Source organism: Anomalospiza imberbis, chromosome 5, assembly GCF_031753505.1.
Source record: "Anomalospiza imberbis isolate Cuckoo-Finch-1a 21T00152 chromosome 5, ASM3175350v1, whole genome shotgun sequence".
In the NCBI taxonomy this organism is placed as follows: Eukaryota; Metazoa; Chordata; class Aves; order Passeriformes; family Viduidae; genus Anomalospiza; species Anomalospiza imberbis.
Genome location: NC_089685.1, coordinates 6143854 through 6170541, shown reverse-complemented (window position 1 = coordinate 6170541; position 26688 = coordinate 6143854). Strand labels below are relative to the sequence as shown.

The 26688-nt window shown below is 40.2% G+C and overlaps 2 protein-coding genes across 3 annotated transcripts in view; one reads left to right on the top strand and one right to left on the bottom strand.

Moving 5' to 3' along the window:
• CDC123 (cell division cycle 123) overlaps positions 1-14170 on the bottom strand; it is a 30434-nt gene extending 16264 nt beyond the window's left edge. The window contains exons 1-6 of the mRNA XM_068189483.1: positions 13992-14170; positions 12105-12176; positions 10209-10263; positions 9392-9424; positions 6891-6986; positions 6045-6151 (exon numbers count right to left, since the gene is read on the bottom strand). Coding sequence (XP_068045584.1) covers positions 6045-6151; positions 6891-6986; positions 9392-9424; positions 10209-10263; positions 12105-12176; positions 13992-14065 — 437 coding nt within the window. The 5' untranslated portion in view covers positions 14066-14170. The remainder of the gene's footprint in view (positions 1-6044; positions 6152-6890; positions 6987-9391; positions 9425-10208; positions 10264-12104; positions 12177-13991) is intronic.
• Positions 14171-14229: 59 nt separating this feature from the next.
• NUDT5 (nudix hydrolase 5) lies at positions 14230-26008 on the top strand. 2 transcript variants are annotated; one of them, XM_068189486.1, is made up of 9 exons: positions 18679-18768; positions 20772-20839; positions 21642-21694; positions 22320-22427; positions 22996-23091; positions 24125-24226; positions 24626-24634; positions 25354-25407; positions 25666-26008. In XM_068189486.1, exons 1-9 carry the CDS (start codon positions 18706-18708, stop codon positions 25773-25775), a joined length of 663 nt encoding a protein of 220 aa, XP_068045587.1. In that variant the 5' UTR covers positions 18679-18705; the 3' UTR covers positions 25776-26008. The 2 variants fall into 2 exon arrangements, with proteins under 2 accessions (XP_068045586.1, XP_068045587.1); XM_068189485.1 differs by lacking the exons at positions 24626-24634; positions 25354-25407; positions 25666-26008 and adding an exon at positions 14230-14291 and having other exon boundaries at positions 24125-24612.
• The last annotated feature ends 680 nt before the right edge of the window (positions 26009-26688 follow it).

The following is a 26688-nucleotide window of genomic DNA, read 5'->3' as shown; positions in this document are numbered from 1 at the left end:
TAGCAACAACTCTCCTTTTGACAATTATCATGGGAAAAAAAAGAATCATCACCTCTTATATTCTAGTGCAATTTGGAAGCACTTAAATCTGGACAGGGATGTGTCCAAAACATCAGTGTTTATTCACTGTTGATTTATTTCTGTTTGAATCAACAGTGCTGCTCTTTTCCCCTTGTATTGTTATGTTGGCATAACTGAATTCTCAAAAAACCCAATAAACTTGAGCAATCTAATCCAGTTTCACTGCAGCATGTTTTGCCAAGTACTTTTAATGTTTAACTTCCCAAACCACACAACAGAGACACATCATCATGCCTTACAGCAGTTCATTTCCATGAATAAAGGATGCAAAACAGCACTGCTGCTCAGCACTCCTGATTCCATAGCATGGTATCTTTCTAAATTAAGAGCCTTAAGAAATACTCTTACAAATCCCTTGAGAGTGGGAATAAACAAAACTATTTCCACAACTGCAAGCAGATGTCAAGGTTTTGTCCTTTGTGAGGAGCTGATTCTGTCGGTCTCCTTTCAGGGGCTAGCACAAATGGAGGCAGTTATAAGCCAAGTCAACTTCCATGTACCTTTTTGTCATTTTACAGTAAACCTTGCAATAGATTCTGTAACTTTCAAAAGGCATTCACAGAAGAACATGTGTTTTTCTTCCAGTTCTACTCCCTGACCTTATTGGCAACAAACTACTTGGAAGCACAGAACTGTGTTAAGGGTCACTGCTGAGCAATAGTCCTAAATGCAATATTTATAGGATCTCCTTTTGGCAATGAACTTCATTGAGCAACCCAAAAGTCTCACATAAACATTGCATTTGTAAGACATGGCTTCCCAGCCTTTGGTTTGAAGTGAAGAGCTATTGTAAGAGTTCATTCTGTATGCTGCCAGCAGATATAAATTTCACACATTTTAGTTTAGACTTTAATATCCACAACACACAGAAAAGTAGGGCAATACAGGCAGGCTTTCCAAAAGCACAGTGATCAAACACATCATATATATATATATCTGTAAGCCTGTGTAAACAGATAACATCCTTCAACTACAGTTTAGATTCCCTACAATTTAAGATGTGTCAAGGCAACAGAAACAAACCCATGACAGCTCACAGTTTTGCTAGAGTCAGAATTCCTCCCTTACTAGGGTATATGCCTATCATGCTGAAGAAAATATCCCCTCCACACACAAAGCCAATAATAAACTATCTACAAAGGCAGCTGAAGTCCAGCACGTGGAGTTTTACAGTGCCTGCACACAAGGACCCATATTACCTCTCACAGACTCCATATCTGAGACTGGGGTACCTGCAATCCACTTCATTCCAATAGCAGTCTTTTCCAGCAGTCAGAAAACCCCACCCTTCTAATCAAAATTATTCCCTAACTCAACCCTCAAATATTTTGGGTAAGAGCTATGTGGGGAAGGATGGTTCCTCTTCCCTTGTAAGTCAGAAAATTAAATACTTGGGTGCCACCCCAAACCCTACAGACTGCAGGTATCACTGCCAAATCAAGCAAACAGGCAAAAATACTGCAAGACATAGTAAGGGTATTTTTTTTTTGAGCCTTAATGACACAGGACTAAGTACAAATGAGGAAAAAATGGGTGAACACAGCACAAGACAAAATAAACTCGTGTTTTTTAATCTAACTTTCCTTCTTAAGATTATCATGAGTTTTCATTGACAAAAAGCCACCTTCATCCAGGGAGTAAATTTTGGGCGACTTGAGGTTGCAATTTTATATTTTTTACCAGCTTATAGTAGCATTTATTGCTGAGACCCATCTGAACTCGTGTATAACAGATGGGCTTTGGATCTCCAGAGGCACAATGCTAAGTGGGGTGTCTTCAACCCACATCATATTCAGGTTTCGACCTACTCGAAAGAACAATCGGAAAGATGTCAGGAACCCCAAACTGAGACATGCCTGGGCTGTATTTTGTGAAGCCTCTGAAAACTGTTGTTTTGAATACTATGGGTGAAGGGATCAAACTCTTCTGTTGTGTTGTAGTCAACAGCTTTTTTCCAGAGTTACACTTAGAAGTCAAGACCAGAAGGATCAAGATCTCTTTATATGTGGCAGCCCTATATCAAACTCCAAATGCAAATACTTGACCACAGGACACGCTACAAAAAGCCATTATGCAGGTCAGTTTTCAACACTGAGAAAAGCAATTTAATAAGGTTGGCAAGTTTCTCCAGCACCTACCCAGCTAAGAAAGCCATGAACTCATCTGCAAATCACTGAGAGAATTAGGAACTATTATGAATATTATGAGATTTGTAAAGTTTATTCTGTACCTGATACTTCCCTGCTATTATCTCATAGTTTATTTTAAAATCTTATTTAAAAAAGAATAAGTAGAAGTTTTTAACAGTCTTTGAACTGTAGCTTTATTCCTTGAATATTAAACCTTGCTGGAACTCTGAGGCCTAAAAGAAATAGGAAATTCATACACCACTGAAAAAAGAATCTTGTACTACACTGTAAATTGCTAGGAAAAATGGGCGAGAGTAAAACCTCAAGAAAAAAATATCGCCATCAAAGGCCTCATTTTCCACATCCTCTTGTGTGCAACTGCCTACCTTGAAACACTTTATATTAAAGCCTAAACTATCAGCTCCTGCAAAAAGATACTGGAGTGCTAAGGCACATTTTTCATGATCCAACACTGCCTCCTATGTTCTGTTAGGAGAACACAGGCTGTTGTTCCTCCACATCTCAAAAAACTTTGAAATTTCCCTACAATTTGGAATTCAATATTAAAAGCATTAAGTCTGGCATCAGAAAGGTTGTCAGAACGCAGGGGCATCATCACATCATTAGAAGTACTGCTAGTATTTCTACCAGTCTCAAGGTAAGCAATCAATCATGTTTTAACAAAACATAGTCCATCCATTCTAACAATAAGGAAGAAAACTATTCTACACCAATACATCCATCAGGGTTATACAGAGCATTTTGTTCAAAAGAGTAGTTTTAATCACTTCACTGAAATCCCAGTTAGAAAGGGTTTTTTTTTTAATCACATATACTCAACACTAAATTTCTGATAGCCTACATTAATGCCCGAAAAATTAAGATCACACCACCCACAAGATTTTTTGTAATTCAGCTAAGTAAAATACAATGTTGACTTTGAAGCAGACACAACATCAACTGCATTAATGAGTACATAGCTCTGAAGTCTTTGTTAATTTATTTAACATTAACATGCTGGAAAGGTGATTCATTAGTCTGAACTCTTCAACCAAGGTGTCAGCATCATGAGAGAATCCAAATTTTTAAAACAGTCAAAGCAATTTAATCCTGCTCAGTGTATTTGCACTGAGTCCACATTTTTTAATAGTTTATATTGAAGCATTACATGGTTGAAGATTTCTTGGAACTTGAGACAGTTGAGAATTATAACAATGGCATTCCCTGAGCTGAAAAACGTTTAGAGGCAGACAGGAAAGGGGAGAGGAAGAAAAAGGCAAAGAAAGTGGTTTGCCTTAAGTCCTACATCATTAGCTTAAATTTCTAGGTTAAAACCCAGATTGCAGCACGTTTACCATGCTGCATGTTTACCATTATGACCCATGAAGTGGATATTTAAGTTTATACAATTGCACAGGAAACAAAACAATGCCAAAAAAAGGGTACTCAGCATTTCAGTTGTTACTTATGTAGGGCAAGAAACCTTTAGACCATACTGAGTATTATTGACAAACTAGAAATATAGTGCACTTCTCCTCTCTCCAAGTAGTCCTTCCAAGGGATTTGGATGCATTATGTATGTAATTTTCATTTGTTCAGCACTTCAGGTTCTTCTGCCAGTTACATTTTTAATTTCTGCTTGCTAAGGACTTGTAAACTGGCAGCTAATCAATAGTATAATTAAGGACGACCACTGTTCCAATTTAGCAATAATCATTGCACTGTTTGGGGACATTCTGTACAAATAACTTTGTAATTTAGAAATACCAAGCAGAGGCTGGACAATAATATATGCTTTAATCAAGTATGACACAGTCATAAATTACAAGATCTACAAAGAGACCAAGACAGAGACCAAGGTGATTTCCCACAATCATGCCATAAGCTTCTTTACCACCTTAGTTGTGCTATCTGGTGGTCTTATCACACTGGAAAACAGCCTAAATGGACTGCACCAATGGAGTTTGAGGTGTTACCTTTCTGCAAGAGGTTATTCTCCCACAGCAGGATCAGGAGGAGGGAATGGGCCTGCTATGGGCTGCTCAGCCACTACTGTTCTCATGTGAACTTCAGGTGAAATCACTGATGCTTCAAGTCAACAGCCATGCTGTGAAACCTCACACCACAGCCACCAGAATGTCTTCACTGCCTCTCCTACCAAGCCAGTGCTGACTGCAGGGGTGAAGAGCTGAGGCACTGACTGGAACTGGCACAAGATTAATCAGGACAGAAAATACACTGATTTCAGTATCAGTGAAGGTGGTTGAACCAATTCATTCTACCATACTAAGAGTTGCCACATCTAAATCAAGTGGCACTTGCTGAACACTTGCTTGTCTCCAAGACTCACTACAAAAAAAGTTAACCAAACAGGAATACTGCAAAGAGCTCTGGGTACATTTTGCTGGACCTCTTTATGCATGAAGACAGTAAATATAAACTCCATACTATTTAACATTCACAAAGGGATGATGCAAAGTGTGCAGTCCTTTTCAGACCTGCAAGAATCAGTCCTGAAAGCCATTGCAACAAAAATTTTACTACTCAACTCTGTGAGCAAGTTGTTCTCCAGACATTCCACCTCTCATTAGGGGAAACCATGAAAAGCAGCTCCTTGAGAAGGCACCAAAGGCCTCCAAGAATTCACTCACCTCTGACATGTAAACTATAGATTTCTTATCTCCCCCATTCCTCTGTGAACCCAGAATCATGAATTCTCATTCTTCACAACTGTTTCCCACACCCAGCATACTTTTCAAATTGTTTTATCATGCCAATATCTTCTCCCTTGCTCCTCAGTCTCCTCCCCAGCACTTCCTCTCATTGCAGGTTAGACATGATATAAAACCCAACATCAGAATTGGACTTAGAGCCTTGCTGTCAAGAGCCCCTTTATTTTCTCATGTACCAAAAACTGGGGGAAGAGAGTCTCATTAGAGTTGCGGGAATAAAAAAGAAGGCAGCTGCACAGCATTAATGTAACTGGTTTCACACCTGAAAAAGAAAATCTTTATCAAGACATAAGCCACTTGACATGAAACTTACACCTGTTAACCCCCTATGAGGCACCTAGAACAACAGCTCTGCATTTGACTGAGTCTCCTAAAATATCCTGTACTGTAAATAAGCATTGAATAATTACTGGAATATAATCTCTCGGATACCAAGCCATGGATTGCCTCTTTTCTTTGAAATTCTGCTTGTCTGGGAGAAAACAAAAAAGTAACCATAGTAACAGAAACATCAACTCCAGTAATCTCATTTTCTTTCAGAAAAATGCTGTATTTTAGAAATTAGTGACATAAATCAAGGAGATGCAGGTACTATAGGAGGAAACTGTTCCTATACCATTAAATATTCCCTTCATGTGAGCAAATAAAAATCAACCCCAAGCACACCGTATTTTTAATTTTATCTGTAATTGCTATCCTTAGACACCTGGAATGTATTTGTTTCAAGAGCTACAAGAACTTGGGTTCAGAACAAGCTCTAGAAATATGTGAAATATGGTAGCAGAAGTCTCAAGCATCTTCCAGGCAGCCAAACAAACCTCCACAGCTTTAAAATACGAGGACATGGTAAAGTCACACTGTATTACCATAACAAGTGGCACCAATAAGGAGGGTAGCAACAAGTAAACACCAAGAGGGGAGGGAAGGCAAAAAATCTCAAGAATACAACATGACTTGTTCTGCAAAGGTTGTGAAAAAATATGTTCTTAGTCCACAGTGTCAAAGCACACTGGTTGCATGTGCTACTTTAATGTCTTTCTGGTTTGCTTTTGGCTTTTTCTGGCTGTGTATAACTAAGATTGTCTGCTGGAAATCAACTTACGGCTGAGTGAGGTCACGAGTGATGAAGTCTGAACTCTTGAAGAGGAGGAAGATGTCACTGAGAGCTTTACATTTCAGAGAGCTGTTCATTGCTATCCAATAGGCATCCTGAAGAAACACAGAGATTACCTGAAACACACCTTTATTAGCAGGAGGAACTGCAAACTTCAAGTCTATCTAAATATTATGCAACGTTTGAAATACATGCAGAAAATTATTTCTTTTTATTTTGAGGAAAACTTCATTAGTGGTTAAGAGACAAAATAATTATTCCTTTTCTTATGAATACTTTGATGAAAGCAGTGCAAATTCATTTGCAAAATTAAGTTTTTGCCTTACTGCTTCCAGAACTTTCTTGGAATGCTTGATTGAACACAATGTCTCTTGAGAATACAAAACAACAATATTTGGGTGCACTCATCCTTACAGTATAATTAAGAGTACCTAAACTTAACTAAGGAAAATTTATTGCCTTTTTGAAACTGTGGTTACTTTTCATCTTTATACCAGGTAAAGGTTTCAACTAGTATCCTGAACAAGAGCCTGCCCATCACACAACCATTTGTGACCAGGATATAGGTTTTAGATAGGAAAGTCAGTGCTGCCATGCATCAGCCTCCCTAAAAATGCACCATCACCACCTAGTGATAGACAAGTTATCAGTGAAGTGGTGGATTCCACTTAGAGTAAAGAATCCAGCACTTCACTGCTACCTCGTGTATCACTTCTTCCCTCATCAGAACCACTAGTCTAGTCTCTTCTCCTTTCCAAAGCACTGAGAGAAAACAAACACAAAAGATTTTGTACGACAACATCTGTTACAAGTTTTGGGAGTCAGCATTCTTACCCTAGGAGCACTCCAATTGAGTTTAGGAAAAACACTGCCACCCAAGGAACTTATTGCTTCCTGAACTTTAGCTGTGAACTCGGGAAATTCTGGTGCCTGAACGAAGAACAACAGGAAAAATATAAATTTCAATCCACTTATTAGTGAAGTGTAGCCATCTTCTAAATACTATTAGAAATATATATTGCATTAGATATAAGTCCAAAATCAGTATGAACCTCAGAAACACAGCATACAATAAAATCACTTAAACCACTTTATCAAATCTGTCATTTTTTCAATCAGAGAAAACTGAAAATGCTCCCACTTCTCACTCTCATTTCTAGCAAGTATCATGAACTTCAGGAGAAAACTGAAAACATCCTAACAGTCACCAAGAAATCTGCAATAGCTAGCAAAAATACAAGTCAAATAACCCAACCTTAAATCCTTACCTGTTGGTTTATATCCTATGGTACATTATTGTATACAAATAAGATCCAGTAATATTTAACCTTCTAAAGAGTGATTTTAGAATGAAACTTTTCTTTATTAATTCATAGGCAATTTGAATGACAGCTGCTCATTTAGGCTCTAGTTCTATAAAATGTTAGTAATATTTTAACTAATCAGCTCTTAAATTAGGTCTTAAAATAGCTGCTTAACAATACATTGATTCAAAATAGAGCACACACTGCAAAGGTTGGAAAACCTTGAAAACCTTGCCTGGTAAAGAACACTGAAAATCTAAGATTGAGGTAAAAAAAACCCCAACTCTTCAGGTTGCTCCAAACTCTACCCTGAATGTGGTGCCATAGAAAAAAAAACAGGTTGCTGACCTTTAAAATAATATGAAAGGATTTGAAACATATGTCAAAGATTTTTCATATAACAGCATTTATAGCAAAAAGTATATAGGAACACAATTTCTGCCTAATTTGAAACTCAATTCAAAAGTTAACTCCTAGGCTAAAGCTAATTGATGTCTCTTAAACAACAAAATCCTCACAGCCACACAAGTGAATTAAAAAAACTCATACATTCTGGCATCTCCTCACTGCAGCTTCTCCAAATGCAAACACTTAAAAAAACCTTCTCACATTTTAGTGCAGTGACCTAGACTGAACTTCAAGCATTTTGAACCTCTCCTTCATAGATTACCTAGTCTCCATGGGAAACTATACTCAGAAAACTGAAAAAATCACTTCTCTAATTTTATTTTTAGACTTTCAGTTGTTTCTAGAAACTGCTCCTGCAAGAAGTAAAACTCTTCCTCCACTGCATTCTGATCCAAGTTTGTCTTGTTTTGACAGAAATCAGGAGTCCTACTATATATGTAATACCTGCACATACTAAGCCTCCTTAGGAAAATGTTACCAATGTGTTATACACACAAGAGGAAAGTTCTACAACTGCATAAAAAAGCTGGACTCCATCATTTCCTGAATTTTGAATGCCTGGCTTTGTAACCATTAATATTAATGCAAGTTATTCTAAAACCAGAATTTTCTGCCCCTCCACTTCCCTCATGAGGAAGCTGTAGACTTACCTAGATATACTGGAGTCATTTGCCCTGTGCTCTTCTGACAGGTAAATACCTCTTAATTATGTAATTATAACAGAACCTGATTCAAAACTCTGGTATTACTTATTTAGCATCATTACCATGAGCTTTGCAAACCATATGATGGATCCTAAAATCCTTGTTTTAAATAATTTACAGATAAGGGAATCTAGGTTACCAAAGGTTAAAGATTTGAACTGAAGATATATCAGTGGGCACAAATTTGAAATGTACTAGTTTTAAACTCTAGGCAATAAATTCTGTGCTAGCAGAAGCACCACTGAAAGCAGGGCTGTGATTATATGGCACCTAATCCAACGTGAGGAATTCCACAGCCTGATGAACATTAGGGAGCTAAAGGACTGAAGTCACAGTATTGATGGCAGACAAGTGCCTTGAATACTTTTACTCTGACAGTGACAGGGCAACCTCAAATTTCAAAAAAAGATGTCAGAAAAACATCAAGAAAACTTGGTTTGCATCCATTATGATCTTGATTCCACGTGCAAGGAGACCATAAAGACAAGAAAATAAAAAAAAAAAAAACATGCTAGAGAGAGATGTACTTAGAAGAAATAATGGCACATCAAGAAAAGAGCTGTGAAGATTGAGCCGCAGGGGCTTCGTTTCTTCTGCATCCACTCTGATTAAATAATTTGGAGAGACTCAAAGTGGTGAAAATGAAAGACAGCTATATTTAGAGCTGTACTGAAGTTAATTTCCTAGAGTCTAACAAGTGTATGATTGTCAGGGATGAAGAAAAGTGTTTTATTTTAGTCAAATAAAATTAAGCCAGCAAAACCTTTTTGAAGTTACAGACATTTATACTGTCATCCTCTAAAATGGTCTGAAAAATGTTAAATACAAGCGATATCTCTAACCAGCAACAAGTTTGTATCACAAGGCTGCAGAAAGGAAACTGCTGACAAACCCACATTGGGCTTTTACAGGACCTTACCTTAAGTGTTGTAGTGTTCTCATCATCCGACCACTGTTCAAAATAAGAACAAACCAAAGGTTAGCAGCTTCCTGAGCCATCCTTTATAATTTATGAGAACATCAGAATTCATGCAGCCTCTTACAACATGTAGATCAAATCATTGCCCCAGACAGCATAACATCACCATCCTGCAATTATTTTGGCTGTAAAGTAAGACAGGAAAAACACTGTATATTCAGCAGAAGTACTCCTCTGAAGTATTGATAAAAAGACACCTGTATATATTTCAATTTTGATTTATATCAGAAAGATGGACATTTCAGAACTCAGTCTTCCCTAACTACAGCTTATCTCCAGCTCCAGCACTTCAGTCCTTAGACCCATTATCCATTAGCTTCACTTTTATTTATTTTTCATCTCCTTGTACCTTCTGTCACCTTGTAATTACACCAGTTTTCCCTCTAGAATGGCCTTCTGAGTTATTATGGCCTCAGAAACTTTCACTGTTTCTTTAAGTAACTACTCCAAATGCACTCCTAATTTTTCAGGGCATGAAACAGCATTAAGTTCAATTGCAACATTCCTCAATCATTATTACAAATGCAATTACCAAGAAATGAAAAATAAAAAAAGTCTTCTGTGAAAGAACATAGAAATATCTTAAACTTTCCATGACTTCACAGCATAAGTGATCACATTTCTACATTTTTCATGTTAACTACCACATGACAATTACTTCTGTGAAGGACTCTCTGCACTTACAAATTATTCAGAAGAAGTTATACATTCATATTTTTCTCAAGATACTTGACATTAATTTGCATTTTATGCTGACCTGTATCTCCTCTGCATCATCACTGCCCTCCTGAGCATGACTTGGCGGATCTTCTCTGAAACAAAAAATTAACAGGAAAAAAATTAAGCACTGGAGTTTGACTTGACCATGTCCATTACATTTCCACAGCATTTCCAGCTCTTGATGTCAAAATGTTTCCATAAGAAGATTAAACCTCAAAGCCCTGGCAGAGAAAAATCAGAGAAGCCAGTACTGAAAACTAAAGACCAAATAGCTGGCATTAGGCCTAGGTCCTACCCTGAACACTTTGCTTCTTTCAAATTAGCAGATCAGTTTTTGCTCTGAAACACCATAATTGAAGCTTTTCAACACCCTGTTAATGATTCTTTTCCAACTTTACTGTACTCTGACACAAACACAAATTTAATTTTTTTAAAAACAAGTTCAGTTTAAATTTTTGCCTCCATACTCCCTTTCCAAGTAAAAATTCATAAACCTTGAGTTTCAAATGTTGACCTGTGAATTTCTGGCTCTGAAAAGAAAATGTCCTCACACTCAGCATACAGACAAAAGAAGATCCTATGTAAAGTGGAGAATGTAGCAAACAGGGCAAAGTCAAACGTAAATCCCAACCAAAAGTCAATTCTTAGACAAGCTGGGTCTCTGCAGTCCCTCAATGCACTTCCATAGGGACTAAACCATCAATCCAGTTTTTGAGATCTGGAGGTCAGACAGGGGTGCACTGAAGTTAAAAGCAGTCTTGGCCTTGAGTGCAAGAAGATCACATTCACTTATAGCTAAGGAAATTCAAGTAAGAGAAAAAATGGTTTCTAAAAGATGCAAACATCTTAAAAATCTAATTTAAGTCAATCATACACCTTTCCATTACTCCATTGAAGACAGCAAAATTGTAGAACACAGCTGTTAAGTCAAACCTTCAATTTCAGCCTTTCTGAGGGCTTATTAAAATATACAGCTGCTGCTAAATAAATTGTAGAATTCTGCAGAAGCAGGTGACAATGCTACTTCTGATCCAAAATAATTTAAAAAACTATTCTAATTTTCTGGATATCCTTTAATAAGAAAAACAATTTAGAAATTAAAAATTAAATAATTTCATGTTTACAAGCCATTTAAATTCAATTTTTATGTAAGTTGATACCTTATAAATCAGACCAAGCTCCCTTTCACTCACAGCCTCACTGGTTGCTCTCCAAGGGGCAAACTACCAGTTAGGGAATCATGGAGTGAGGACTGATTTCTGGGTTTGATCATTAACAAGATGCATGCAGCAACCATTCCACAAGGAAACCACACAGTGAGATCCTACACAGAAACAAAGAGCAAGGCCTGTGCTCTTACCAGCTGTTCCTGCTACCTCTGCACCTCATTCTTCTGCATCCAAAATCCTGGCATAGGTGTACATACAGGACATTCAGCTTTGTCATATGCACGGATTACCCACATGCAAATGATTATAAAAAAGGCTACTAACTATTGAGTCTGTATAGAGCTTATTTTATTGAGAATTAAGCTCAGGTAATGTCACTTCACCCCTGGACTGATAAGGGACAGGTCAAGCCTGTGAAGTGGACCCAGCTAGATCCAAAGAACCATACACAAACCAGCAGTAGAGCATCCCAGAGACTGGTACACTCCCCAGAGAAAGGTGGAGAAAAAATTGAAAGGACTTTGTCCACCTTTCTAGAAGGAATTGTAGTTCATGGATTTTAAGATCTGCTTCAGGCACCAGCAAATCCAGCTGTGCTAACAACAGTCAGCCCATTCACATGCTCACACAGTGTGAGGTTTATTGCAGTCACACTGGTCAAATGTAAAAACTCATTATGCTCAATACAATATGTATATACAAAATGCTGTTGTGGATATAAAATGGCATTAATACTTGGGAGCTGGGGAGAAAACACACTTTACCTTCCAGAAACCACCAGTGTTCCATCATCCAGCAAATACTCTTTCACATTCTCTGGCAGGGGAAGTATAACACTGGAAGAAATGTGAAAATCTCTTTAATACCTTATTATTACTTGTTATAATCAAATCCTAATGAAATAAAAGAATTTAGTTTTCTCATAGCACATACTCCAACAACCCTAGGTTTTGTCCTCTAACATTACAGAATAAAATTATCTTTTGCCCATCTTATCCCTCACCCAAAAAAGCAATGCCCATTTTCCCTCCACGGAAACATAGGACAAAACTTTTAGATGAAATACACAAAAATGTCCCACTCCTTCAAAGCTCTAAGAAATTCCAAGTAAAATTGTGTGCAGCTTGTTAAGAGACAACATGTTGCTCAAACTAAAACTAAAGGTTTTCCTTCTGAAATCCAAATCAAAATTTGCCCATGCCCTCCTAAGTTCCAAAAATGCAGTACTGTCACTAAACTTACCAAAAATAAGCCTGTGTTAAACACTAAGAAGGATAAAAGATCAAATGCTCTGATTACTAAAAGCATGATCTCAGCACTTTTTGATCCAACAGGGTGGCTATCTCGACTTTCCTGAGCTACTGGTAGTTCTTGTAACTATCTCATGACCTCTAGCAGCACCTTAGAAACTGCAGAATTTCCTATGGCTTCCAGAAATACACAGAAACACCAAGTTGGCCACTTGGGTTGGATCTACTCAGTCACAGTTTAAGTAGGCAAGTAGAAACAATGTGGATATCTTCTGCTCAGCATGGAGTCCCACCAGGAGAGCGGGGAGCACAGGGGTACACGGCCTGCCCCAGGGCTTCCCAAAACACTCCCTTGGGATGTAGAGACAAGTCCCCACCTCCCTGCACTGCAGCTGATAGCTCAATCAATCCCTCACCACCACCTCCTCCCCAGCTCTGCCCCACACAGGTCCCCTCTGTCTCACCCAACCCCACAGAATCCCAGAATGGGTCAGGTTGGAAGGGACCACAGGGCTCATCTGCTCCGACCTGCCTGCTCAAGCAGGGCCGTACCAGAGCACAGGGCACAGGGATGTGTCCAGACACTTCTGGAATATCTCCGGTGAGGGAGACTCCACAGCCTCTCCGGACAATCTGTTCCAGTGCTCGGTCACTGCTCAGGACGGAAGCTCTTCCTCATGTTCAGGTGGAATTTCCTGGGCATGGGTTTCTGCCCTTTGCCTTCTATGGCTGGGCACCACCAAGCAGAGGCTGGTCCATCCTCTGGCACCCCTCTTTAGATATTTACATGCATTGATGAAGTCCCCTTTCGGTCATCTCTTTTTCCTTACAGTACCTGAAGGGAACTTGCAGGAAAGATGGAGCAAGACTATTTACAAGAGCTTGTAGTGACAGCACATGGGGGAATGGGTTCCAACTGAGAGAGAGTCGGTTTAGACAGATATTAGTTATAACTTTTTTCTTGTGAGGGTGGTGAGGCCCTGGCACAGGTTGCCCAGAGAAGCTGTGGCTGCCCCATCCCTGGAGATTGGAAGGAGCTTGGAGCAACCTGGTCCAGAGGAAGGTGTCCCTGCCCATGGCAGGGGACTGGAACTAGATGATCTTTAAGGTCCCTCCTAACCCAAACCATTCTGTGTCCCCGAGGCCGAACAGGCCCAGTTCCCTCAGCTTTCCCAGTCTCTTAACCACGCTCGTAGCCCTGCTCTGGACCCGCTCCAGGAGCCCCATGCTCCTCCTGCTCTGAGGAGCCCAGAACCGAAGCGGGCACTCCAGGTGAGCCTCAGCAGGACAGAGGGGATGGGAAGGACAGAAGGACACTCTCCCTCACCCCACACTCCTCCCCCCCGCTCCCCTACGAGCGCACCGCCTCTCGCAGCCCCCGCCGCCCCTCACCGCCCACACCTGCGGATGGTGACTGCCTTGAAGAGCGGGTACCACACGGAGAACTGGCAGTGCGCCACCTGCTCCTTCTTCATCCTCCTCTTCCTCCTCCTCAGCCCGGCCGCCGCCGGAAGCTCCCGCTCCGCCCGGAACCTCCCGCGCAGCTCCGGGCGCCGCCCGGCGCCATCGCCGGCGCACAGGGCCCGGCTCCGCCCCCGCCGCCTCAGCGCTGCCCGGTGCCGGCGGCGCCCCGGAGCGTCCCGCCTTCGCTCTGCCCTGCCCCGAGCCGAGGAATAGCTGAGTAACGTGTTACCCTTTTGGGTTCTGCTCTCCTCCCTGTGCCCGCGTGTGCCCTGCATGGAGCTGTTTCATAGACTCATGGGATGTTAAGGGGCTGGAAGGGATCTTAAAGATCAGCCAGTGTCAGTCACCCCCTGCCATGGGCAGGGAATCCTCCCGTGAGACCGGGTTGCTCGAGGCTTTATCCGTCCTGGCATCCACAGCTCCCTGGGCAATCTGTTCTGGTGTCTCACCACCCTCACAGTAAAGGATTTCTTCCTAATACTTCACCTACATTTCCCCTCTTTCAGTTTGTACCCATTACCCCTAGTTCTATCACAGGCCCTCTCCAGCTTCCCTGTAGCTCCTTCAGGTGCTGGAAGGTGCTCTGAAGTCTCCGCACCACCTTCTCCAGTTTTCTCAGCCTGTCTTTGTAGGGGAGGTGTTCCAGTCCCCCGATCAACTTCGTGGCCTCCTCTGGGCTTGCTCCAACAGTTCCATGTCCTTGTAGTGTTTGGGACACAGAACAGTGCACAGAGCTCCAGGTGGGCTCTCACAGGGGCAGGGGAGAGGGGCAGAATCCTTGGATGCAGCCCTGGGCTGTGAGCTCCCATTGTCAGCTCGTGTTAAGTTTTTTATCAACCACTGTTTCGTTTTGCTCAGTCCCAAGTCAAGCATTCACAGAGTAGTATGGGGGATGGTTAAGCCCCGTGGTTCAGCTGTCGTGTCCCCTGCATGGCATTGTTTCCATGCAGTGTTTCCTCCTGTGCTCTCACATCTGCAGTTTGGGGATGTCTCCCCAGCTGTGTGACACCTCAGCTGTTGGGAAGTTTGATAACACCATGGACCTGCCTCTCACCCTCGTCTGCTTGTGTGAGATAATCCTTGTTTGCTTTGCAGTTACTTGCCCACGTTTTATTTGGCTTCCACCACCACGTGGTTCATCCGCGCTTCTAGATACTTTGATAGAAATGAAACATTTCCCCCCTACCTTTCTCCCTCCCCTCAACTTAATTGCTACTAAATTGACTTTGTTTCTGGAATGCTGAAGTGCAAGTAACAAGGTTAAAGTGCCTGAAGAGTTTTTAGTTATGTTTATCTTCAGCCTAGGTATCTGAGTGCTGTTGGTTAAATCCTGCATAAAATGTTGCCAGTTTCTCTTTTGCGCATTCTTTGTAAGAAAAGCTGTATTTCATTTGACCTCGAATTTGCCGTGGGACCCTCCCCATTGCTGAGCTTCCATTAAATCTGGTTGCTGTCAGCTGGAATGTGTGTCTGGATCAGAGAATGTCTTCTGGAAAGTGATTTAGGAAAGCTAATCCATCTAGCTAGGTATTAATATTGAAGTATAGTTCTGATATCTTGACTTCTCTCTCAAACTGATTCACAGACCTTGGCTGGCTTAAGATTTTAACTGGTGGGAAGGATAATTTGGAAACTGTAGAATGGCTGGATGCTGCCTTGAAAGGAAGCCACTCCATAAAGAAATAAGCAGTGGGAATAAAGTTACATGTTTTATAAGTGGCATGGCTTTTTCAGGACAGAATTTGATCCCAGTTTGAAATAAATGGAAGAAGTAGCATGATTTGCCAGCAGTACACTCTAACACTGGGCACAAAAACTACCAGAGAAAGTAGAAAACATTTATTTTCCCCCATAATTGATAGTTTGAGTGCTGTTGATTCATGTTAAGGCAGCTGGTAAATGTGGGTACTTTGGCATATTCTTAAGATTGCATTTATAACAATTAAAAATGTGTATTCTTAGAGCTCATGTAATCCTAAGTCAGGTAGCCAGGCTTCTGTATCAGCTGCATTGAATTTTTAACTCAAATGAACTCATATTTATATGCAGAGGGAATTTTATGAGATAGAAAAACTGCAAGACAAGGCATGATCTGAAAGCTAAATTGGCCTTTAGAAATATCACATTTTAGTGTTAAATTTAATTTTCAGTTGCAGCTAATTTTGTTTATGAACAAGAGACGTTGCCATCCTTGACAGCATGACTAACATGAGATGCCAGAAATGCAGCCTTCATTTAACCAAACAGTATTTCAGCTTGCTAACAGCAGAAATTCTCACTTCTATACTGCCAACTGAATCTGGACAAAAATACTATTTTGGTGGAACTTCTAAAAATGTCACTATACACAGAGTTACTGCACCCACTTGTGGAGGAGACCCAAACTACAGAAGCTGGGATAGATCAGCATTCCTCTCTTTTTGAGATGTTCACCCATTTTAGGTTTTAATGATAATTCAAACCACCGAAACTGTATTTTTTTGTTGTTGTTTTAAGTAGCAAGTCACTGCTGAATCTCTCAGGAGAGAACAAGCTGTTTTGAAAACAGGTTCTGCCATGAGATGAGGTTCTAGTATTTTTTTTTCCATGATACAGCTGTGGTAATCCACATTTGAGAAGGATACACTGGTATTTGTGCAGAAGGATTAGTGTGATCAATGGAACAGGATTTCCTGTGAGGGGAGAGTAAAAGAGGAAGACTTAGCCCAATCCAAAGACGACTTTAACAAGGCTATGGTTCGCTCTCTACTCCTTTGATATATATATATATTGACAATGCAAAAGGCTATAATTCTTTCCAAATGTAGGAGGTGAATTTGCTGTAGCTGGGCATGTAAGGTTTTTGTGTTTTTAGAGACATCACACAGAGCCTCCTTTGACTGTTTCTCCTGGGCTGTGCTACTTTTTCCTGTGTTTGGTGGAAAGCTTGATCTTGTATTTGAGAATCACAGCATGAGTCCATGGCCATTGTCCAGATAAAACTCTTCAATCCTAAGAGAAGGGAGTTCCAAACATTGGAAGAGCTGACTGAACTGAAGTGGGGTAGAAACTAGAACACAAGCAACTGAACAGTTTTTCATACAAATAGTGGTAAGATAGATAATAAAACTATGTAGTTTTGAAAAGGAGCTTCATTGCATTAGGAGAATATTATAGAACTTTTTTTTTTAAAGGAACAGCATTTGGTTTAACAGGTCAGGGTTTCTTTTCAAGACTTACATTACATAAAACCAATCTTCACATTTGACCTCTATCACCTACTTCATCCAAAACGACTTTCTTAAGGAAGAGCCTGCCCTGTGTACAGACCAAGGAAATGGTTTCATGTAATTTAGTTTTATTCCTGCTGATAAACAGAACTATTTAGTCCTACCTGTTCCTTTTAACTACTTACTGCAAGTAACTGTCAATCCAGTATGTAAGAAAGCTGATTGTTGCCCTTCATGTTTCACTAGTGTGCAACAGATGTTACCACAGAAGGATAAAGATGAAGTAAAAGCTGGGTGTGACAGAGAAGCTTTTCACACTATTTGGAACTGTTCTTTGCTAGAGACCACACAGAGCCTTATTAATCCATAGTTGAAGTTATGGAAAGATTCTTTTTGACTTTATGGAAAGATTATGACCATCATAACTATGGATGATTGAGATCTTTAAGATTATTTCATCTCATCTAATCTCTCCTGGTGTTTAAACTGATTTGTTTCTTTTCACTGGCTTTTGCTTATGATTCGTGATGATTTTCAGGATTTCAGTATTAAGTTAATACCAGAGATGGTTTCCCTGGTATAAGTTTCTGTGCAGAAAGTGCCCCATAGTATCACAGTCTCACAGGGTCAGTCTCTAATATATTTTTTTCTGCTGCCTGCTGTGTCTTTAGGCTGGAACTGCTGCATGATCTCACTTTCCTGGGGATGCAGGCTGAGGCACGAGCTGCAGGTGCAGAGCCTTGCTTTGGGCAATTTTTAAATGAAAATGCTGCCTTTTGCATGGTGTTGGGCACATCATTCCCAGTAAGAGACTGACATGCCATGGTCACACTATCACACCAGCCCCATGTGCTGCCCCATGATTTTTGACCTTGCTTTTTAGTGGAAGGATTGAGTAATTTACGTGTTTATTTGTGATGTGAGCTGGAGATAGGTTCTACTTCTTGTTTTTAATAGTAGACAGTTTTTACCACTGAACTCCTCTTGGCATAAAGGTTTTTTTTTTTTTTTCACTTTCACAGTGGAGTGCAGAGTCCTGTTGTCCAGACACTGTTGACAGAGCATTTCACCCAGATCAGAATGAAACTACTTGAAATGGATTAATTGTCTGTATGTGTGTCTGACATTTGAATAGGTAAGAAAAGTGTCTTCAGCTGGCATAGCTCCCTGACAGCTGATAGGACTATTAAAACTACACAAATCAGGGATTTGACCCAAATTTACATTTCTCCTTTAAATTATTTGACTCTGAAATCACTGGGTGGAGCTGAAAACATGAATTGAACTTGCCATCACACGTCCCGACTTTCTCCAACAAGCTATATTTGTTAATTTACAGTGCAGAAATGAACCTTTTAACTTTCCACTGAAAGCAAATATTGATTTTGTTTCATATATATATGGACTTTGCACAGGAGGGGAAAAACCTGACATTCCTGAAAATGGCAGCTGAGACATCCACAGAAGTTGCAAAAACAGCTAAACAATTCGTCCTTAAGGAAGAGGTACAGCATGCTTGGGTTTGACTCTTTTTGTTGTTAAATAACAATTATTTGTGAGTTTGTGAGTGCAGAGTACAAAATGCTAGAGAGGCTGGTTGTTCATAAAAACCTATTCAATAGACAAAAAAGTTTCTTCTGCATTGTCAGAGAGTTTAAAAAATGTGACATTCCTCTTTATTGAAATAATTATACAAATTATCAATGAGGAAAGAGAAATCTACAGCATTGCATTATTTTAAGCTGCTTCTCTTTTTTTTCAGATTTTGCATCTGTTTCTTGTATTGTCTCTTCAGGAGGTTGTTCAGTGTTCAGAAATAATGCTGATATGCCTGAGAGACTTTACAAATTAGTGGGTTATGAAACTCAGCAACACTTTTCTCTATCAAACAGTTGTCCGTTTCTTTAAGGTGGCAAACCACCAAGGGTTGCTTTAACATTTAGGATTGTACCACGTTTTGTGTTTGCTGAAAGGATTTGAATTTAGATAATTGCTGTTTCAAAGACATCATTAAGGAGTAGTAAGGCTAATACCAGACCTAAGAAAGGATTCTGGAGGTACCTTATTCTTATTAGAAGCACTTTCACCCTAAACTGCCTAGATTTGTTTCTGTCCCCTTTAAAGTGAACTCTTAAAAGTTGATCTTTGGTGTTAAGGCAGGTTTGGCAGTGTCCTGCTCTTGTTATAACACAAATGTGATTTCTTTTATTTGTTCTTCATGGAGTAAACACACTCTTGTAATTTCTTCTGGTTTCAAGGCACAAGGAAAGAAGAGATTTGTTTGTATTATGTCTTTAATCTTGGGCATTTTTTTAATACAAATATTACATAAGCATAAAGGATTTAATTTTTGGAATCTTTTTGGGTTTTCTATTAAGAGCTGGGTATTTTGGAGGCAGCATTTTCATTTTATCCTCTTTTGGTTTGGTTTTGTATAGTTTTTTTATGGTTTGGTTTGTTGTTGCTTGGGGTTTTTTTGTAATGTTTCTTAGTTATTCTCTTTTTTAAACAAAGTGCTCTTTGATATCACTGGAAATTTATAATTAGATCTTACACATTTTAAGGTATTTACTTTTTTCAGTCATTTTGTGGGCTTAATACAGAGAAGTATTTACCCTCTTTCTGCCAGTGGCTCTTGTATCAGAAGTGGTTCTGTAACTGTGCAGTAACAGTGTGGCCTGATGCTGGACTATCTTCCATGAAAGTGAGAGCTGATCTTACTTCATTCTTCCTTTTTCTGGGAAGGCACATTCAGTCTGTTATAAGCAGATGTTTTTGCCCATCAAAATAATAGACAAAGAAATAAAAATAACTCATTTTAAAACAAGTTACAGTAAAAGAAGCAAACTGCTGAGCTAGTATCTTGGGATTTTTCTCTTTTAAATGAATTACAGAAAAGATGAGGAAACATCACAGGGAAAATAAACTCACTTAGCCCAGAAAAGACATTTGGTCATAGTGTTAATGCCAAGCACTCACTCGGCAGCTCTCAGAACCCTAAAGGGGCAGGTATGTGTCACTCTCACAGCTGCAGAATACAGCAGTTACACAAGGCCACAGTCTGGGATCAGGGCAAGAAGAGTTTCAGCATAGCTTGGTTTTCAGTCCTGCATGCTCAGCTTGTGGGCTGTGCTCTCTGCTAAGGGGTAGCTAAAGTCTGTGCAGCCCAGAGACCCTATTGCAGCTGATACATTACCCTTGCAAAAGCCTACTAAAAAATGAGGACTTTGCAGTACATAAAATCCCACTTAATTACTGAATTCATCAAAACTTGGTTATAAAACTCATGTTAAGAAAAGGTACTGTCTTGGGGTTATATTTATATTCATATTCAGGAATTTAAAGTATTTTTTTTTTCTGTATTAGCAATAGGAATGCTGTTGCACATTCCTGCATGTGGTGTGATGCTGAAATTTGTCTTCAAAAGAACCTAAAAAAATAGTGTTGTTTCTCCCAATTCTTTGGAATTAATTTTATAGTGTATCTAACAAATCATTCTTTATTTTAGGTAATTGTGGAAAGACAATGGTTGAAGCTTGCAGAAACAACTTACACTGATCCCTTTGGGAAAACCAGGTAATGGCCTCTCTGGCATTCCAGATTCCCAATTGTACAGACTGGCCCCAGGCTAGAGAACACGAGCATTACAAACACATCACTCCACACAAGATGAGAGCTATTCATTGTGAGGTTCCTTCAGAGTTCCTGCTGTTCAGAGGAGAGAATCTTACTCCAGCAGATGTGCAGGCATTGGGATTGAATTTGGCTCCTAAATCCTCTTGGGCACATTGGACCTGGATTGTGCTGCATTTCCAGTTCTTTGGAAGGATGCTACATAGAAGCAAGTTCCAGCTGTGCAACTACTCTGTGACAATCAGGGAGTCCATCCTGTGGCTTTTCTGGTTTTTCATTACAAGCTCCTTTTTCCCTGCTGGTGGTGCTGGATCCTGCATACTATTGACAAATTAATGCCCTCTTGTATGTTATTATTTCTGTCCAGTTCTTTTGTACTCTTTAGTTTTGCTGTATTTGTGTAGGTGTTACAACATGGCTTTAGTTCTCTCCCCTTAATATGTTAGATTCTTTACTGATTGCTTTCTCTAGTGCCTCCCAGTTCATCAGCAGAGTATCCTCTTAAAATTAGCAAGATTGGGTGTTTTCTGTAACTAAAATTAACTATTTTCTCTCTTCCTCCTTAAGTAGGCAAAAGAAAACTATACTATAGACATTTTATAGTGCCAGTGTATTATAGGGCCTGCCTATGGCCTGCTGCTTCTTACAAGACCTCACTGTGTGATGGTACATTTTGCTTTAAGTGAAAGTAGCAAGGGTAGAAGATGATTTATGTATTCATTTGTTCTTTTCTCTGTTTAAACAGAACTTGGGAAACTGTAAAGCGTACTGGCAACAAAAAGGGAGTTACAGCTGATGGTAAGAATTGGTGGTTTTTTCTGTTTGCCTTTTTTTTCCTGTGAAAGTCCTTCCAATAAGCTGACAATGCAGATTTTGAGCTGATCTGTTCCTGAATGAATGAGGATGTGGAACAGGTGGCTTGGCAGAGCTGGCTTTGCTAATGAAAGGCTAAATTAAGTGCTGAAGAATCAGAACCTTACTGGTGGGATTGCTTTCCCAAGGTCATTGTGTTCACTTTAAAATGATGGAGCACTTCCTAAGACATCAAGGGTGCCCTGACACAGAGTAGCTCACAAACTGGTGATTGGGTCTGCTGCCAGGGGCCAAGGGGCTCTTTGGGACATGACTTGGGAATGGAGAGTAGAGTTATCTACAGAGGCTTTCAAGCAGTTTCTGTAGGCAGGAGAGCCCTTCCCTGAGGCTCGGTCTTGCTTGGTATATGTGCCTCTGGCTTGCTGGGGAGCTTTGAAGATCTCTCACCGTGCATGATATAAAGAGCTTAAATTCATCATTCAGGATTCTGGAGCAGGCATCTCAACATTTAATGCTCAGAGTAGCAGCAAGGTTCCTTTCCAGATTTGGCACTAAAATCTTTCTGCTACACTCACATTCCATGTCCTTGTGTCTCCCATGGCTGTGGTAGGTGTAGCAGTGATAGCAGTGCTGCAGAGAACCCTGCACTACGACTGCATTGTCCTGGTGAAACAGTTCAGGCCCCCAATCAATGGTTACTGCTTGGAATTTCCTGCAGGTAAGTGGCTGAAACATTGGGATGAGTCACATATGGTTCAGTGTGTTTAGATGTGCTTGGAGTGTCAATCTTTATGTATTTTATAGGTGGTATGTATTTTATAGGTTAGACTTGAGGATCTCCAAGGTCTTTCCCAACTTAGTTGATTCTGTGATTCTGTGATCTTAATGAAGCTCCAGCTGGAAAACCATGCTGAGCTCCACATGCTATTCCAAAATAAGAATATTTGATAATAAAAAAAAACAAAATAAGCTTGTTTTAGCAGATTGGAGAAAATTCCCTCCACTACTCCTTTTTCTAAGAGTCAAAACATTTGGCTTCTTTCCCTCATGAGAATATTAATGCCAGTTTTGGAGAAGGCATCATGATTCTGTAGATAATTGGTTAAGGATGTGGGCAGCAGCATAATGAATCCAGGGGTTGGAATCCTTCCTAACACTTATCTCACTGTAAAGACAGAGTAGTGATGATGTTTCCCCTTTTCCATAAAGCTTGATTAGATCTCAGGATGGGTATTGCAGTTAAGTGGGAAGCTTTTAATTGTTTTTGTGTATTATGTATCTCCCAGGCCTCATTGAGGAAAATGAGTCAGCAGAAAGTGCTGCGCTTCGAGAGCTGAAGGAAGAAACTGGGTACAAGGGGGAAGTCATTGAATGTACTCCAGGTCTTTGCTTTTTTTTTATTTTTCCCACCAAAGCTAATTCTGTCTTGATGACTACTCTAAATGTCTGAAATGCTGTGAACCAAAGGGAAAATCCAAGCAGCAAAGCCTATGCAGATTAGCAGGGTAGCATCTCATGGCTGTAAAACTTTGGTCCTTGATGTGAATCAGTAGCTGAACTTCAGTCTGAAGTAAGTTTGATGTCTACAGGGAGGAAATTACTATTAATTAACATCCTTTACACAAAACCCAATTATTCAAGCTGTGATTTGACATTTCAGTGTAAAGGTCTAAATTGCTTGACTTCTTTGAACAGCATCTGTGAACTTTGAAAAAAAAGCTGCATAATGCAGAGGTCACCCTTCTGTCAGCTGTGGGGAGGTGACAGTACTTGTGGGGAGGTGGCAGTACTTGTGGGGAGGTGGCAGTACTTGTGGGGAGGTGGCAGTACTTGTGGGGAGGTGACAGCACTCGGGTTCTCCTGCTGGAAAGAAGGAGAGTAATTGCAGTAAATTTGGAGATCCTTTGGAACATGGTTGTTCCAATCCTATGCTTTCTACATAAGATAAAATGAAGGCAAAATGAGGATCATAAACTAAACTTGAGAAGGTAGGTGAGGCACTTAGGATTTTGAGGAAATGTCATTGCAGTTGAGTCTTGTCACTCAGTTATTGGCTACAACTGCATGCTGGAGACTGGGAGAGGTTGGAGACAGGTGATGGCAAAATTAGACTCCAACAGACTGAGGAAGTCTATAAGGGATATTTCAGAGTAAATCTTTAGTCTATGGAATGGAAAGTAAATTTGGCTGTGAAAACAAGTCTTCCCAGGGATCTGTAAAAGAGCTGAGAGTTACAGAAGCATTGCTTCTAAGAATATGTGAAGACAAAGTTTTCTCTCCTCTTACAGCACAGATGTCTGCCAAATATATATTTCCCTATTGTATTAGATACATTTCTGTGAAAGCTTTTGCTAAAATGTCAAGGTGCCTGACTCCTGCTCTGGAAAATGAATCTCTCCATGTGCTTGTTGGCAGCTCTGTGCTTGGACCCAGGAATGTCAAACAGCACAACACACATTGTGAGCGTCATCATTAATGGAGATGAGGCTGAGAACACAAGACCTAAGCAAAACCTTGGTGAGTTTTCTACCATTTATTTGAACATTTTGAGAAGATAACAAAACAATGGGTTTAAAACAGTTAACCCCACCACTTCATCTCTTCTGTCCTAGCTGATTTGGATACTGCACATCCTTCCAATCACATCCTGCAGTCTAGATGAGTGTGTCTCTGCTGAATCCACTGGGGAAACCCAGCTGCCAGGTGTCAGCTGTTGGCACACTCAGAATAAAACATTTCAGTGCCAAATTTCAGTGAGGGCCATAAGCACTTGTGAACCTAGATACTGCTCTCAGTTGTAGCTTTACTCTGGAAGTAATTGCAGTGTCACTCACAGTCAGTCAGCCATCAAATGCTTTTTAATTGTAAATTCTACTGTATTTCAACTCCTTAACTCACTACTCTTCTCATTTGCAGATGATGGAGGTACGTAATGTGACTGTGATCTCATTGACAATAAGGTCGTGATTCTTCATATGGCAAGTTTTACGTAGAAAAAGTCAGTTAAAACTGGTTTTTATTTGTGCTTGGGTAATCTCCTGACCCTAATCTAATGTGCCTGAGGTTGACTTTGGCCTAGATGCAAATTCCTGTGGGGCATTATTGCGTCAATTATCTTTCCCAGTGTTGCACCTATAGCACCAATATTTCAGGAAATACAAATTACTGAACCCCCAACAGCTATAGGTCAAGCCCTAAAGACAATTCAGAAAGACAGGGGAGGGGTAAGCCAGCATAAATTCATCATTAACAAACCCTTTGAGATGGTTTGGTCTTGAAATGCATCTCCAATCCATTCCTGTTCCAGGAGAAGCCAGACAAGTTTTCTTCAGCAGTGTATTTTTCATTCTCAAGAGGGAGGTTTCTCTTTTTGGCATTCTTATCCTTCATAGCTACCAACTACACTTTTTACCCCAACTGTTTTTCCAGCTTTTTTCTGCCAAACATTTTTTAGTGAGCCCAGTCACTGCCTTCCCCCATTTAATTGACCTTTTTTTGATACATGAAAGCTCACAACTTTTGGATGGTGATGAGCATTAAATCAGTTTCTTTCCCCTTCTAAATTGCAAGAAACAGAAAACTGAGGTAAATTTCTCTGCTGTTCATTAATTTAAGAATGTGTAAACCTTTTTCTTCTCTCCTAGAATTTGTGGAAGTTGTTTCACTTCCAAAGAATGACCTACTGCAAAGGATTGATGGTAAGAACTTTCTGACACATTGAATGCACTAACATGAGCTTCAAGAATCCCTTCTCAGGGCTCCTCATGTCTTCTCTCACCCTAGAATGCTGTACGTTAAACAAAAAGCTGTGAGAGACCTGGCCACATATGAGAGTTAGTGATAGCAGGCGTTTGCAGTGTCTGGAATGCTACACATCTTCATTTTAGCAAGGACTTACATTTCTGTAAGGCTAAGGTTTTAACAGCATCTCATGATTTTTTTTCCTTTATTTTCAGAACTAGTAGCAGAGGAACATCTGGCAGTAGATGCCAGGGTTTATACTTACGCGTTGGCTCTAAAGCGCGCAGCAGAAAAACCGCTCCAAGTTCCTTTTATGAAGTTCTAGAACTGGACAATGAGAAATTTAATTCAAAACTGCCCAAGTTGGATGGCTTAGAAGTACAACTCTTCTTGTAATCAAGGTCCTTTGCTTTACTTGTAGAGCAAAAAAAAGTGTTTGTAGTAATGATTCTGGTATTTTTATTTTGAATTATGTAACTGACAAAAATTATTTCCTCTAACTGCTCTGTCAAGCCTTGACAGAATATTCATAATAAAAATACTGTTTAATTTTCAGAATGGCTTATTTCTCACTAGATTCCTCTCTGCACTTACAATTCAGTATAGGAAAGATGCTTAGGTAAGCGTGGTTGGTGTTGTAACACCATGGTTCCAAAGGAGGCAGAGGCAGAAGAGTGAGTGCAGTTCTGTCTCACTCTCACAGCACTCACACAACTCCTAACACCTGGAGGGGGGAAAGCTCATGGTGGGCTGCAACTTCTTTATGACGGGCAGCAGCGGGGCTGGCACTGATTCTCCTCTCCGGTGACCAGTGATAGGACCCAAGGGAATGGCCTGAAGTTGTGTCAGGGGCAGTTTAAGCTGGGTATCGGGAACAGGTTCTTCACCCAGAGGGTGGCTGGGCACTGGAACAGGCTTCTTGGGGAAGTGGCCACAGCACTGAGCCTGACAGTGCAAGATGTGTTTGGACAACACTCTTGGGCACATGGTGAGATTCTTGGGATGTCCTGCACAAGGCCAGGAGTTGGACTCAGTGAGTCTTGTAGGTCCCTTCCAACTCAGAAATCATAGAACTGATTGCAGAATATCCTATTAGTAGTATTTTCTGTGACAGGAGCAGGGACAGCAACACAGGAACACTGTGCATGCTCTGGCTGAAGTAATTGAAATGGCAATTTTAAGAACTTCCTATTATGATTTAGACATGAAGATGATGTTTCCTTCTCCCAGCCCTAACT